At 39.2% G+C, this 15,011-nt stretch overlaps 2 protein-coding genes across 2 annotated transcripts; one reads left to right on the top strand and one right to left on the bottom strand.

The window, feature by feature from the left end:
• Positions 1-334: 334 nt before the first annotated feature.
• LOC110053829 (bone morphogenetic protein 6-like) lies at positions 335-2,852 on the bottom strand. Its single transcript, XM_020760119.2, has 2 exons — positions 2,357-2,852; positions 335-2,237 (listed from the first exon to the last, which is right to left on the bottom strand). The coding sequence occupies exons 1-2, from the start codon at positions 2,604-2,606 to the stop codon at positions 1,396-1,398; spliced, it is 1,092 nt and encodes a 363-aa protein (XP_020615778.1). The 5' UTR covers positions 2,607-2,852; the 3' UTR covers positions 335-1,395.
• A 6,194-nt stretch (positions 2,853-9,046) lies between these two features.
• Positions 9,047-12,386, top strand: LOC110053862 (bone morphogenetic protein 7-like). The gene is made up of 2 exons (XM_089275544.1): positions 9,047-9,592; positions 9,879-12,386. The coding sequence occupies exons 1-2, from the start codon at positions 9,352-9,354 to the stop codon at positions 10,715-10,717; spliced, it is 1,080 nt and encodes a 359-aa protein (XP_089131670.1). The 5' UTR covers positions 9,047-9,351; the 3' UTR covers positions 10,718-12,386.
• The last annotated feature ends 2,625 nt before the right edge of the window (positions 12,387-15,011 follow it).

Genomic DNA, 15,011 nt, shown 5'->3' with positions numbered 1-15,011 from the left:
TACTGTATGTACCCGCTATGCTCATCTGTTCCGGGCTTGTCGCTTCCATATTAGCCTTTGTTCTCTTCTCCCACCAGATTCAATATCTCCTTGTCTGTCGGTTTGTAACAACAATGTTTAATTTGTTACAAACCTACAGACAACGTGATATTGACTTTCGCGGGATCAATCTATTAATAGTTAAGTTATTTTGAATATAACTTAACTATTAATAGATTGAAAATAATTATCACATTGGCGCGAGTAGAGCACATCACGACGGCGAGATTGACTCTGAAGTTACATGTAATGAGTCTCTTTGGGGTTTTAATGCATGCTATTTAAGAACGCGTAGTCTCTTTCTAAAATCCTTTTTAATTTCTGTTGTAAAAATTAAATTAAATAACTTTTTCTATCAATACCGTTGTAATCACTTGATTACCACGGACATCAAAATGTCTACTACAGCAATAAGACTGATGGCGCTCAGGGTTTTTTATGAACGATATCGTATTCTTATTGCATGTAATTAATACCTATTAATAGCTGTTTATCATAAACTTGATGCGTTTTCTCTTAACAAAAGGGATGAGTTTTTTTTTCAAGTTTTCAAGTTACTCGAGAACGCTCATACTCTGGATGAAAGACTTTGGAGTCTTTCGTTTTCACTTTTAACAAGCGTTTTCGGTCGATGGAATCTGGTTGACATTAGCACTACGACCTTCGACGTCTGTCTCACTCAGCATGCTTTTTATTTTCATAGTCAATTAAACAGAAAATATTAGTTGGCGTTTAATTATTGCCGCCAGGGTTAGACATTCTTACACGTTCAGTTTCTTCTCGCATAAAAAATTTGGCGCCTCGCAAATATTGAGATCCCTGTTGTCAGCTCTCTTTATAATCATTTTTGTAGCCAAAGAAGATACTTCTGTCGTTTTAGGTCTTTGTTCTACCCTTCTTTTTTATGTCAGCCACAAATTTGAATTTCAAATTGTCTATTTTTCGTAACGTTGTTTTGTCTAGGGGCTTAAATATCTGAACTATTTGCTTATTAGAGAAAATTGAAGGTTTGCTCGAGTAGGTTTTAGAGTGTGTTTAGAATGTGGTCACAATTCATTGTTTTTGGTCTGTCCTTGAATCAAAAGTGTCCTCGTTGATATCGTCTCAATTAGGCATTGCTCGAGAAAATATCACCTGCCTACGTTATACTTCTTAGCAATTAACCACAATATCATTTATAGGGTTTTAAAAGCAATTAAAAAATATATTTTGGCTACAGCCAAATCAAAGAGACTCTAACTGTCAGTTAGACAATCGTCTGTACTAATACTATATGCGCCAAATATGTGTCCAAACTAATGCAGTATTTTTCCACGAAATCTATCAAAACGGGTCTTAAGAATCAACCATTCTATATTACAGGCATCCACATGATGACACTACCATTCCACCATACTCTGTTAGTGCGATCGATCTGTCGCTTGTCTTATACAAAACACTAATGCCATGCAGTTTGGTCGGAGCACATAATGGGGATGGAATCCGACCATCCATTCTGTGAAGGATGCTTTGCAAAATGGCGTGATTAGTCGGTTCTAGATGCATGTCTAGAACGTGTGGACAGACCCCTTCACAGTAATTGGCGGTATAACCACTCGGGGCAATAATCCAGTTCCACTTAAGCGTCTTGAACTGTACGTAAGCCCAACGGCGTTTACACCTATTGAGTGTACTTGAACGTCTTACACGGTTTCTCGTGGTCGTTGAGGCGTTTTGCGAAACGTTGTCGTCATCATCCTCTGGCACCATGCTATTATTGCAGTTCTTTAGCGTCTTTGACACTTTCAGTGAGTTTGGAGAGTATGTTACCAAGAAAGGTGCCTTTTTTCCATGTGCTCCAATACGAAAATCTGTCGGAAAAGCCTTGACCCCATCTACTGTTAAACTCAAGCCAAAGTTTTCTTCAGGCTTGTCTATCCAGAATTTTACCGCGGCCGTGACGTCCAAGCTGATCCACCGGCCGACTTTCTCCTTGTAACTTACAAGGTGGGAAGCAACAAGAACTCCACTGTTCCTGTTCTGGAAATTTTTCAGGCGAAGAACTCTGATCTTAAAATGCCCTTCTGTGTTTTGGCCCAGCGGTTTCTTCTTGTAAATCCTCAAATGAGCTTTCTTGACTTTTTCTCCGGCTGCTATAACAGACAAATTGAAGTAAAATCCATGATGTAGTGGCCCTGTATGCTCGCCATTCCCTGCGGCTGAAGAGGAAGAAAACAAATATGAGAAATCTTGGTGATATTTATAATTATTGTTACGAAACGTTTTATGGCTACCAACTACGTTCTGTAACTTATGAGATTCTCTAAAGAGCACTTACGTTCTCGGAAAAACACTCTTACTACGTCGGTCTCCCGTTGGTTTACACCAGTACGATGTAAAAGCGTCCGCTTTCTGTACAAGTTGAGAAGGAATCGTGGCACGGTCTCCCTTTGCTTTGACAGCTCTTGCGATTGAACGTCCCCCGAGTTGAATCCCCGAAGCAACGTGGAAGATTGACTGGAAATCTTATCAGATATCTCATGTGAAAGGCAGAATAACAAACTGAATATAACAAATCTCGCAAACATAGTGTAGTGTCATTCGATTACGCTGTACGTACGGAATGTTGTTTTCGAGTTGAGAGATGTGCGGGTTTTAGAGCTCATGCGAATACCGCGTACCCTATATATGTCGATACCAGCTCTCTTTCAAACAGCCCAGTCGTCTTTTGGACGAGTAATTTATAGATAGGCGAGCGGCTTTCTTTACATCTTTTACAGTTAAGTTTAACCCATATCAGAGGTGAATATTCATGTGATGTTTTTCAATAATGATATGACAGCTCTTCACGGTCCACTCCACATACTTGAATAGATTACTTTTAGCTCTCGTGGAAGTTTGTAGAACGGTCGCAGGTGCGGCGGAAATTCATTCACATCGAGACCAGCCCTGTCCTTTAAAACTATTCTTGTTTATTACAAAAGAAAATATAACACAATAATGAAAGGAAGGGCGCGGTGATTGAAGATCGTACAAGAAGGAATAGAAGTGATGACTTTGTATTTTCCTGAACAAATCTTTCCCAGATTAGGGCCTTGTCTACTTTCATGCAAATTTCCGAGACAAAATATGAGAAACGAATAATTCTAATTTCGTGCTGAAACACTAATCACGAGTCATTTTAGAGCACTAATGCATCTTCCATTGTTTTGAACCAGTGATTATTTCTAACAACTGACCAATTTCTCAGTGTATATAAATGGAACAACGGACCATTGTTGTCGTCGCCAAAGTGTAACCAGCTTAAGAGGCCCTTCTGCGTTCCACGTCGATGACTCCTCTATTCAAAGAAAATAAAACGAATGGGCGTACTTTATGGGAAGCGAATTACTGTGAACTGTGAAGTGTGTTTATTTTTTTCTTTCACAATTTTACATCAGTTGAATTTGTTTGCGATTTCGCTTGTAGAACCCCTTGTAGCTTCTTGTTTTCTTTCGCCTCTGAACCAAACTTCTTTCCTTTCCTTCTTTCCTTTCTAACCCACACTCAACAATCATGCACAGGTAAATGATCTCATTAATTTCATACTCATTTTATCAATTGTAAATAGTTTTGTTAATTTTAATTTATTTTTAGTGTCCCCATTTAGTGGTTATTTACTGCTACTTTAGTTTGACACTTAAATAAAGGTATTCCTTCCTTCCTTCCTTCCTTCTTTCCTTCCTTCCTTCCTTCCTTCCTTCCTTCCTTCCTTCCTTCCTTCCTTCCTTCCTTCCTTCCTTCCTTCCTTCCTTCCTTCCTTCCTTCATTCCTTCAAGTTTCATAAATGTAATTTTGCTTATGCTCAAAGCCTCTTGTACTATTTGGACACAAGACGCTAAATTGAAGGGAGGGCATAACTTACTCCAATGTACATTGATAACTTCATGCATCGATAAGTTCTGCGATCCGAAGATTTCATTTTAAACCATACCAACTATATTCTATTTCAAAGCTTCCGTAACTGAGATGCAAACATGCCAAGAAATACAGTTATATGTGCTGTAATCAGCTGTTATGATCTAAATGCGGAAAATTTCGATAATGTTACATGTAAACCACGGTAAAATATTTCATTTATCAAAGCTCAGAACATCCATACTATGGTGAACTGTGCTTGATTGCGCTGCCTTGAATCTGGCTTCAGTACTCCACATCCAGTGCAGACAGTTTAGGTGCACTGGTGCTAGTGAATTGTCGAGTTTTGAAGAGCTAGTATTATCAATTATTCTCATGAGAGATGCCTTATGTAATAAGCTAAATTATTCCTGTATTTTGATTGCTTCTTACATATGATCTATCAGAGGACAAACGTAAACAATATGTGAATGACGTCATTGACATTTTTTGTTTCTTTATTATATAAACTAGATAGATTCCATGTTGCCCTTCGTCTCAAAGAAGACGACGATGCGTAGGACGACGGCTGGAAAAAATGAATTTATATTTTACCTTTGAATTTCGCAGTTGTCTAGAACTTACATGTGCGCCGAGTGGTCTAAAAACCTACTCAAACTAATGATGTAACGCCAGCGAACCCAGAAGAAAATACGAAAAATGATCCGTTCAATTCAAAATACGCAAAACTTGGTCATTTCAAGTTTTTGTTTTGCAGAGGACGGTTACGCCTTTTGTTTGAAGACGTTTTCATTGCCGTTGCCGTCGTGGTTTGCTTAAGCTCCCCAATAGAACGAAGATGACGTCAAATGTGGTGAGACCTCCATGCACAATCTCTTGACGGCTCGAGGGCCTCTTTTTTGTTTTTACCGCATGTTGATGTAACTGTGACCTGTTACTTAAGAGCGCACGGCAACATGAGATTTATGGGCTAATTTTACCACAGGAAACAAATATAATAATAAAATGATGAAAACCGTATTGGCCTGAAAAAGTGATCAGCAGATCCAGAGAACAGTGTTCGGAGAAAATACCCAAGATCTGGATGATTCAGTCCGACATCAATAACTTCTGCGATAAAACAATATTGATGCTGCCATCCGTGCAAGGTTACACACAATGATTATACGTTTGAACTGTTCTCGGAATTAAAAACACCATGATATCGAAAGAGAGGCAATTGGAAGCTTTGTGTTCTGAACTGTTTACCCAAAGACGTTTATGCATTTTAGAGGCTCTCAGTGAGGGAAGGTATCCAAGGCTTCCTTATAAATTTCAAAGCTTCTCGTTTCGCAATTTGGACTTAATTCCCTTATGTCACTGTCATTAGTTTGTCATTTCACCCAACGACTGTCGTTAATAACGCAGGTATACAGATCAACAGGAGCTTTTCGAGCATCTTGTCATTGCGACTTAATAGAGGTGTACTATTATATTTTGTGAAAATTTTTCCGCCGACAAAAAGTTCACAAAGGATAAACCGTAGTTAAAACAAATCTAAATACTATGCCTGAGGGAGGAGGGGAATCCGCACCTTCTTCATAGCTTTAAGAATATTTTTAGCAATGCGAATGAAACGAATGAAACTTGGAAGGTATATAGTACGTCCAAATTGAGAAGATGTCATAATATCACGTGGGAATTACGTCATCATTTTAAACACACACCATATTGGATTCCCCATCTTAGATTGCTCGATTTTTCCAAAACGCAAGAAAATCACCCAAAATCTCAAAGCTAATTACAGTCAATATCACAATACTAAAAGAACAATAATTATAAAGAAAACAACTGCATTGAAGTTAAATTTTGTTAATAAGAGCAAGAAGATTCCAAATTTGGAAAAAATGAACGTTGAAATGCGGTTGTCATGGGAACGGAATATGTCCAAAACTTCACCGACGCTAACGAAATGCATGCTCCTTATGGTATGCGCACAAAGTGTCCTAATTCGAAAGAAGTCACCAAAACACGCATATTTCTGTCAAATATGATCGAATTAATATGGAAATGAAACTTTGGGTTGCTTATCATAAAGATTATGCATCTCCTAGACAGGGGCGGAATTTTCAGATGTAACCAGGATTGCACTCTAATTAACCATTAGATTATTCGCTCTCGATTTCTATGAGGTGATAGTTGATGACACCGAAGGCCGTATCAACTATCACCTCAAAGAAATCAAGAGCTAATAATCTAATTGTTTTAGTAGAATTCTAACTGAAATTAACGCAAATAACGGTTTCCAATTATTTTTCTACGCATTATTAAACTTTACGCTTTAACAAAATCGCACGGATTGAATTTGCATTGGAAATTTGCAGTTGTTTACGCGCGCGCACCTTTTTTTTTTTTTTTTTTAATAATTTCAAGTTTTTAAAGTCAGGAAACCATTAATGTCGATCTTTTAGTCTTCTCAGGAATTTAATTATCTATTTACGTTTAAACTTTCTTCCAAACGATAAACGATACAAACGTCGCATATCGTGGACGCCCCACAGCCACTGCACTCTAATGACTGTTAGTATACGAGTAGTTCAGCTAATCAGATTGCAGCATTTGCATTAGTATGCTAGTAGAATTCTACTAAGGTAAGTTATTACAAATGTTAAGGTCAGCGCGGGCATCCCCCGCCCGTTCCGCGGTCTGAATAGCTTGGAAGCTGTGGGACTTTTCTGGTCATGTGATTTAACTTCTATGGCAACCATGTATTCAAAGGAGGTTTTTTTTTGCCGGACTAAATTTGGAGTTTTTTCAAGTTTAAGTTGTTTTGAAATGTTTGGCTAGATTTGGATTTCATAAATATTTTGATGCTAAAAACTTTTTAGCTATTGCATCTTCATATTTAATATGACAGACGTTTCACGTCAATATTGCATGATAGTGCGCTGGACAAAACTGTTCTGGATCGACGTTTTACGACCAAAAATCAAAACAAGCAAAACGATGCAAATAAATTTTTGATTGACTTAAACCTTAGTAAATTCCACATATGGAAACTTGTTTTCATATAGATCACGCAAGGAAGACTTGCGCTACAACGTATCTAAATTTGCGTACTGAATCACAAAAGTAAGGAAAATTGCGCGATTTCTGGGAAAAAATAGTTTTGGTTTACATCGACATCGTAGTGTTAGACCAATGCTGTTGTGCGAAGAACATCGTCACTTGTTTATGGATTTTCTTTCACAAATTCGACGAGATGGCATGAAGGAGGCCGGAGCGATAATCCATCTAAACAACACTGTAATCCTGTGATATATAAGCGGTGTAAAGAGAATCGAAGATTCAAGTAGTGATGCTGCCACTGAAGGACCGCAAAATACCACAAGGCAAACCAAGCAAAGTTAATTCAAGCTGTTATGTGAGCAAATGGCAAGCTCCTGGTAGACGAGCCCAGAAAAAGGTCTGAAAACTTTCCTAAAAGCACAAATACCAGTGTCTGAGGTTCTTAGCCAACAGCGCCTTAACACAGCAATATCCGTTGTGCATTTGTGGCTTGTACGGAGGGCGAGCTAAAGGCAGCCATTTTCAAAACGTGTGGAAGACCGATCCTTGGCAAGAACGAAGATCAGTTTCTGAAGATAGTATCGTATTTCAGTGACCAATAAGTTGTAAGTCTTTCTCATGCTTTCTTGTCAAAATCTTGACAAAAAAAGCACCAGCACGTGAAGAGTTTCTTCTCAAAACAACCGTCCAAATGTGACTCTTCTTTCTCAGAAATTACGTGATTTTGCATACTTTTGTGACTCAGTTACATACCAAATTTGGACAAGGTGTAAAGCAAGCCTTTCTTGCGTGATCCATATAAAAATAAGTTTCCCTGTGTGGAACTTAGTAAAGTTTAAGACAATCACAAAATTATTTGTGTCACTTTGTTCGTTTTAATTGTTTGTTGTAAAACGTCGATCCAGAACAGTTTGTCCAGCGTATATGACTTCACAAGTGACACGTGACTTTCTCAAGAGAAAACAAGTTTGGATGTTTTGCACGTAATATAATGTTGACTTCTTTTGATTACTCCTTACTCTTTGAGAGGGGAGACATGGGAGGGGGATCTCAAAGTACAAGAACACCCCCTCCCCCTTACCCAGGCTCGCAAAGCAAAAAAGCCAGTTAAAACTGTTTTATCAGAAGAAAAAGATTTTCTCAGCTGACGAAACTCAGATGGATTTTAAAACAATTTTCTTCGCTGATCAAAATCTCTTGAGATCATTAAGCGTTTTTTTCAGCGGTCATAGGTTTTCGACTTGGACCCTCTATTCCAAACACACATAAAGCTGGATTGAAATCCCTGCTACCGGGCTTTTTGCATGGTCGTGGATGGAAAAATAGACGACAGAGTTAAGCTGAGCTAGAATGGTCCAAAGTTAAACATTCTGTTTTATCAGTTTTACCATTTAGATATATTTCGTTTGTGGCTACTGAACTGAATAACGCATAGCTGAAAAGCTAATCAATTAACCAAAACTTTCTTGTTATCTCAGTGTATTTCAATGTGTATTACACCCGCTTTCAGTGTTACTTGCATAGGCCACATCTTTCGACATGCCATCTTTCGACCTGCTAAGTAGCCTGGCCTACTTAGAAAATGTAAGCACAACGGACTTCTTTACGGTCGAACTCGAATTGTAATGATGAAAGATTGATTTATTTGACGTCAAATTAAGGTTAGGAGTATCAAGAAGTCATTCTAGCAGAAATAAGTCGATTGTTGTGAATGTTTACACGTTGCGAATATTAAGAGTGGCAGCGGCCCAATTTCACCGGAAGTCACTATTGAGAACCGATCGACTACACTAAATCGCTTGAATCATCCCGTAAATACGGTAACATGCAAAGTCCAAATCTTCTTCAGCCATTTGGGGTAGGTAATTATCATTAACTTGTCATTTCCTCCGCTAATGACCGGAAAAACTACTAGTTTCACAGTTTAACGGTCTTTCATAGCATGTGGAAAGATGGTCGAAAGATGTTGCCTATGCACGTAACACTGAAAGCGGGTGTAAAAAAAGAATATTGTGTCGACCATTTAATTTCCTCAGCTGAAAGAATTCGAATTCTTTAGCAGTTCAGCATATTTTAAAAGGAAATTAGACATATCTTTAAGCAAATTGTTCTCAAGGCTAAGTCTCTTTATCAGTCATCTCACATCTTTATCGGTTTTTTTCTAATGCGCTACTCATTAAAGAGTTGTCGACCCATAGCGAGAGATCAGGTCAGTGGCGAAACAGACGCGTATACATAATAACATAGGCGCATTTATTTCCAAATCATAACCACAGTCGTGTCCTATCGAATTCGTCTGATCTAAAGGCTCGTCAGGAGAATTTGAAAAATTGAATTTTTACTGGATGTGCCCGTCCAAGTATTCACTATACACCAGATGCTATAAACATGCATCATTTTAATGTGCTGTTAGCAGCATTGGCTTTTGCACTAACTCCTTTTCCGATTGCTGATTCAATTCGCTCGAGCAGTACATCTTCCAATTCGCAGCTTTTGGAATCAGGTGGAGGTTTCTCATACGTCAAGCAAGAACATGCCGTACCGAGATTCCTTCTAAAGCTTTATCGACAAAGGCACTATCCCGCAAGGAAAAACTGCAGGAACACCATAACTGCTTTCTTTCTCGAAGGTAGGCTTGTTGAATCAACGTTCGACATTAACACCTGCTTAACGCTTTGGTTATGGACATTTGTCTTTCAGTCATCACGTAGGACAATTAAATCTGTCACTTAGAGAATATTAGGGCTGCACTGTTAGACAACAAGGTAACCAAAACTTAAGCTGTCGTCCAAAACCTTTTATTGATGCATATTTACCGATTGTTGTCATATCGAAAACTTTGTAAAGATGAAGTTTGATAGCATAGTCCGGAAAGATGCAACTATTTGAGTTTCTTTTTCTTTCTTGAAAAATAGGAGGAGTTAGACAAGTAATGCCCATGAGAGCTTTTGAATTAATGTTTGATTTACGCTCTATGACATCAAAGAATTTGGTGAAAGCTGAACTTCGTGTTCTTAAGAAAAAGGCTGCTGACATCGAACAGCTGAGATGTGAATATTCAGTTATGGTGCATAGCTTCGTTAACGGAAAGAATCCCACGAAAACATTAGTAGATTCCTTAACAGTAAAGAACTCCTTAAAAGGTCAGTGGCTAGAGTTCAACGTCACGACTGCTGTGAAAATGATAACTCAAGAATCAGAAAGAAAAATGGGATTTCGGCTGTCTGTTGATGGTGCCCTGTGCGCTGAATTTCATATTGGTAAGAAAGGAAGACATAGGCCCTTTCTAGTGACCTACACGAGGGATTCGGAAGATGAATCTTCCCAGACAACTCTTGGAAGCATCGAGTTAGGAACAAAACGGGCCAAACCATTTCTAATGTTCCGCACAAATACAACAGTAATCGATCGTCAAAGTCGAGCTATCCAAGAAAGGCACTGCCGCCGACGCCGCTTAAGGGTACGTTTCAAAGACCTCAAGTGGAACCGATGGATAATCACGCCTCGAAGCTATTGGGCTAATTACTGTGAGGGAACCTGCCCCAAAGTTCCAGTTTACCCACTGGACGTCACCAATCACGCCATCTTGCAGAACATTCTCCAATACCATGCCTCTTACAGCTATGTTCCGAGCCCTTCTTGTGTTCCAACAGAGTTGCATTCGCTCTCAGTCTTATATCGCAATGGGGAGGACAACGCCATTATATTGAAGGCATTTCCTGAAATGACTGCGTCGGCGTGTGGATGTCGATAGACAATAATTAAGTACTATAAATAGTTGTGGCACAATACTCCCTAAGAATAGATATTAAGACTTGAAATAAATTCTTAGAAGCAAAGCGGAACATATGGTAGATGTTGGGGTCAAAGATTCCACCCTACACCAGATGGTTTTAACGGTATATAGAAATCCTAATTACAACAATATGTATAATACACAAGCTATATGCAGGGTTTTATGGAATAAACAGGTTGCTATGGATTAGCTTAAATGGGGGAAGCAATCAAGTTCCACTTATTGATACTTTGAATCAAAGTAAGGGCTACCTTTGTGACAACATAGACCTCTGGAACTTAACGAAGGCAAAAAATAAGATTGCCTTTTAATTCGCTGTTAACAGTCTTTTGAAATAACGTCGTATTTTTTCATGGCCATTTTTCGCTAGCTGGTGATAACCACGTGCACTGTATGATATTTAGCTCCATTAATGGCACCGGCGTCGCTGCATAAGGATGGTTCACCACCAGAAATCACGTAATTAGTCCGCCGAGCGTCGTATCACCGTCATTGTCTTAGAAACGCTAATTATATAACCATAAGCGGTTGGCTGCGGAGCACGTGACCACAAGTTTCCGCTAACTGTCCTAATTTTCAGAAAAAGTGCCACAATTTGACTCGGCTGTAGTATCCCTTCAATTTCTCCCAGAAGACGCTGAACATATGTCAGATGCATTGTGATTGGTCGTCCTGGTTTCTCCTTTCCGTGTGGTGGAAAGTACTAAGTAAAACCAACTCAACCAACTCCCACTTCGGCGGTTAGTTTCGTTCAAAATAAACCCTTAATTTAATGTTGAGCATTAAATTGTCGTTTAAACGTATTTTAATATATGTAAAAAGTAGCATGATCGATAAATCTGAACGATATGTGAGCAACAGATTTTAAGCTAAAATTCACTGATGTCCAAAATACCTCACAATTGCAATTTGTTCGAGATCCTTTATCGGGCCTTATCTTTCAGTTCTCAATGTAAACACCCTTAGGTTGTGTAGATTATGGACTAGTCGTTCAAATATTAAAGCTCTGAAAAGGAAACCTGGTGGATTTATAAGTCTTATAACATATCCAAATATTTTCTTTGAGGTGCGTAATATGGAGCATGAAGTCATATGGCATAGAAATGTTCTCATTACTGTATCTCCAAACAGCTGCCATCTTGACCAAACCAAAATTTTTCAAGCGATAAAGAAAGCTAAAATTATCCAAAGAAACTAAACACTCCTACTCCACTGCAAGAGAATTTAAAAACAAAAATCATCTAAAGAAAAATAAAGAGGTACCTAGAGAAAAAATTGTGGCTCGGTAGTGAAAAGAGAAAGAGACAATGTTTATCCTGTAGAAGCGCAGGACGTGGGACAAAGAAAAGATCTGAGACACAGACAAGATTCATATCGCGCCCTCGAACTCCCTAGCCTGAAGGCGGAACAGGCGGGGCAGAGCACGAGTGTGACTCCTGAGAGTGAAGTGCGCGGACGAACGTGGAAGGCGAAAAGTGAGGGTCCACAATAGGGTTCTCAGATCCCGCTTTCCCGCCCATTTTTCCCTGTTAATCCCGTCATCCCGCCCTTTTTTGCCTGGAAATCCCGATCCCGCCTACTTTTTAAAGACGTTGCTGCGTTAATTATTAATCAGTTAAATTAATAATTACCTTAATTATTAACACAGAATCTTTTTAAAAAAGATATCGCATAAAGCATCACAAAAGGAATCAATGGGTAGCAGATAAGTAAGCACAATGTACCTGAAGAAGTCTGGTTTAGCCAGCCGAAATATAGTACACCTTCGAGAAATCATCCTACGTTGTGTCGGGTTTTGCTTTTGTATTCTTCAAAAGATTATAATGTTTCTTTCTGTAAACTGTTTACTGTTTTGTTTTCTTTTGTCCACGTATCAGTGAAAGAAAAAGATTTTTCACCTCCGTATTCAAGAGATGGCCCGTAAACACACCTGACAGTTTCTTTCAAAGCTTTCAGCGTCTTCTCTTTCCTTGAAATCTGGGCTCAGAACTTTTCTTTCCGAATGAAGGCATTCCCACTTGCACATCCTTTTCGTAATATATGGCGACGCAATTTATAATGTCTCATACTTCGTTCGGTAAATCGCTATCGCCGCCAACCAATGGGGGCATCCTGGCCAAAACAAGACAAGCGTTCTAGGAAAGGTCGAAAGACTAGAAAAACTAGAAAGGATCGGGGTGTGGGGAGGGGAAGCGGTCAAGATTATATACGCAAGTGTCGAGGATGTGGGAAATGGACAGATGTCATTGATGTCAGAGTATCGCAATAGGACTCAAAGACTTAATACAGTCTCATGATACTAACTTAGTCAAGCGATAATGGATACGTTCGACAGTACCTGACAGGGTACAGAGCCGTTGCTATTCATTACTTGAAACCTGACACAGCTATACGCACAAAAGGTTCATTTCTTGCGGCTTTTGCGCTGGTCAATTTATGAGGTCACGTAAGAATTGAAATCCCTTATCCCGCTCTGTTCCCTTTGCGAATCCCACATCCCAACCCCATAAAAACACGAAATCCCGCTCCCACTCGTAATTGTAATTCCCGCTTCCCGCCCCTGTTTTCAGCTCAAATCCCGAATATCACGGCGAAAAAAACAAAGCCAAATCCCGCATCCCGCCAAACCTATTGGGGACCCCCAAAAGTAGCAAAGAAAATAAATCGTTTTCTGTTTTGTTTTGTTTTTTTTCTTTTGGTCTCGCGCTTCGCATTCGCAATCGCGCTCCACGTTTACTAAATTGTTCATCCAAACACAGGGCAAGCGCTCTGTCCACTGATTTACGGAAAGCCTCATTTTTTAAAATTATTATTATTATTATTTTATTCCTCCAATTCCTAGCTAATACACAGATATGTAAATATAAAGTAAAGAAAGTAAATAGTAACCGATAGTGCTTTGTAAGGAAGAAAAAAACGCAAAAAACAGCCTCATTTGGTGTAAGACTGCTGCTAAATACCCTGGGGATTGTTAGAAACAGAATTGTGGAGGGCTGTATGGGCGATAATGAACGGGAAGAAATGAAATGGTCATTATGGCATTAGCCTAAGCAGAAAGAAAACATCCTCCAAGGGAATTCGAACCCATGACCTCCCAAACACCATGCGGCCGCTCACGATCTCCCTTGGAGAAGAGACTCACGGTGAACAATAGACTGCAAAACAGTCGTATTTTTTGCGAACGCAAGCGACGGTCAATATTCGAACGAAAGGTCTGGAGCGAGTGTAAAAACGGCGAGGGAGAATGGGGAGAGACGCTACGGGCGTGTGAGGCTCGCGCGCTTCACACGCGGGGATCCCGCTTACTGCGCTTCGCGCCTTCCGGAAACGTCCGAAAACGACTGTTTTGTAGTCTAGGTGAACAAGGTCATCTACTGCCGACGTTAACTTTGTTGTTATTTTAAGTGTTTTTCCCTGGTCTACCAGTTTAGTGAAACCAATTTCTAACTTTCTTCTTTAAAATTGTGTTCATTTCACTGATGTCCAAACATGCTTGTTGGGTACTTTACAGTCACTCTCAGTAAAGACCATTGAACTGATTGTTGCAGAATACGATTTTTGTAGAGGGAACACTCAAAATTGATCGAATGGTCAATTCCGATCCTTTTAACGTGCCTATGAAGTAAAAAATAAGTGATGCTTATTTGAAAGGCTTTTCAAAGTAAAGAAGAATGGTGTTTCCCTTTTTGCAATATCTTTTTTCGTTCTAGAGATATTTACGTTTTTGTGTTATGCAAATGAGGAAAGTGATGACGTCATAGGTGGTTCCATTTGAACAGTAAAACACTGAATCAAGAATATCTCTAGAAATATTGGAGCAGTGTCCTTCAAACTTGGCACCACAAATGTGCATCACAAAAGAAACAGAATGACACCTTCTGTGTTGTTGCCATGGCAACACTTTTGGCTCCAGTCTCTTTCTGTGAAAAACAAAATATGCCAATTTGCAACCCTTCGAAAAGGGACAGAAGGTCTTGCTCGGAACACACATGATTCCCATGTTGCCTTAACTCTCCCCATTAGATTGTTGGGAGTGGATGATCCTTGTTTAAGATAAAATCTGGTAATGTTAGTTTTAATTAAAACAGGACCAGCGGCATAACTGTTGTCATGGCGACGGCACAACGGGTGTTATTTTGTTTCTTTTGTGATTTACATTTCTGGTGTCAAGTTTAAAGAACACTGCTTTAATATTTCTAGAGATTTTCTTGATTGAGTGTTGAACTGTTTTAGTGGAACCACCTATGACGTC

This window comes from Orbicella faveolata, unplaced genomic scaffold (assembly GCF_042242905.1).
Source record: "Orbicella faveolata isolate gen_17 unplaced genomic scaffold, um_ofav_v1 contig_36, whole genome shotgun sequence".
NCBI lineage: Eukaryota > Metazoa > Cnidaria > Anthozoa > Scleractinia > Merulinidae > Orbicella > Orbicella faveolata.
Note: the sequence above shows the minus strand (reverse complement) of the source record. Positions and strands in the feature narration are given on the sequence as shown.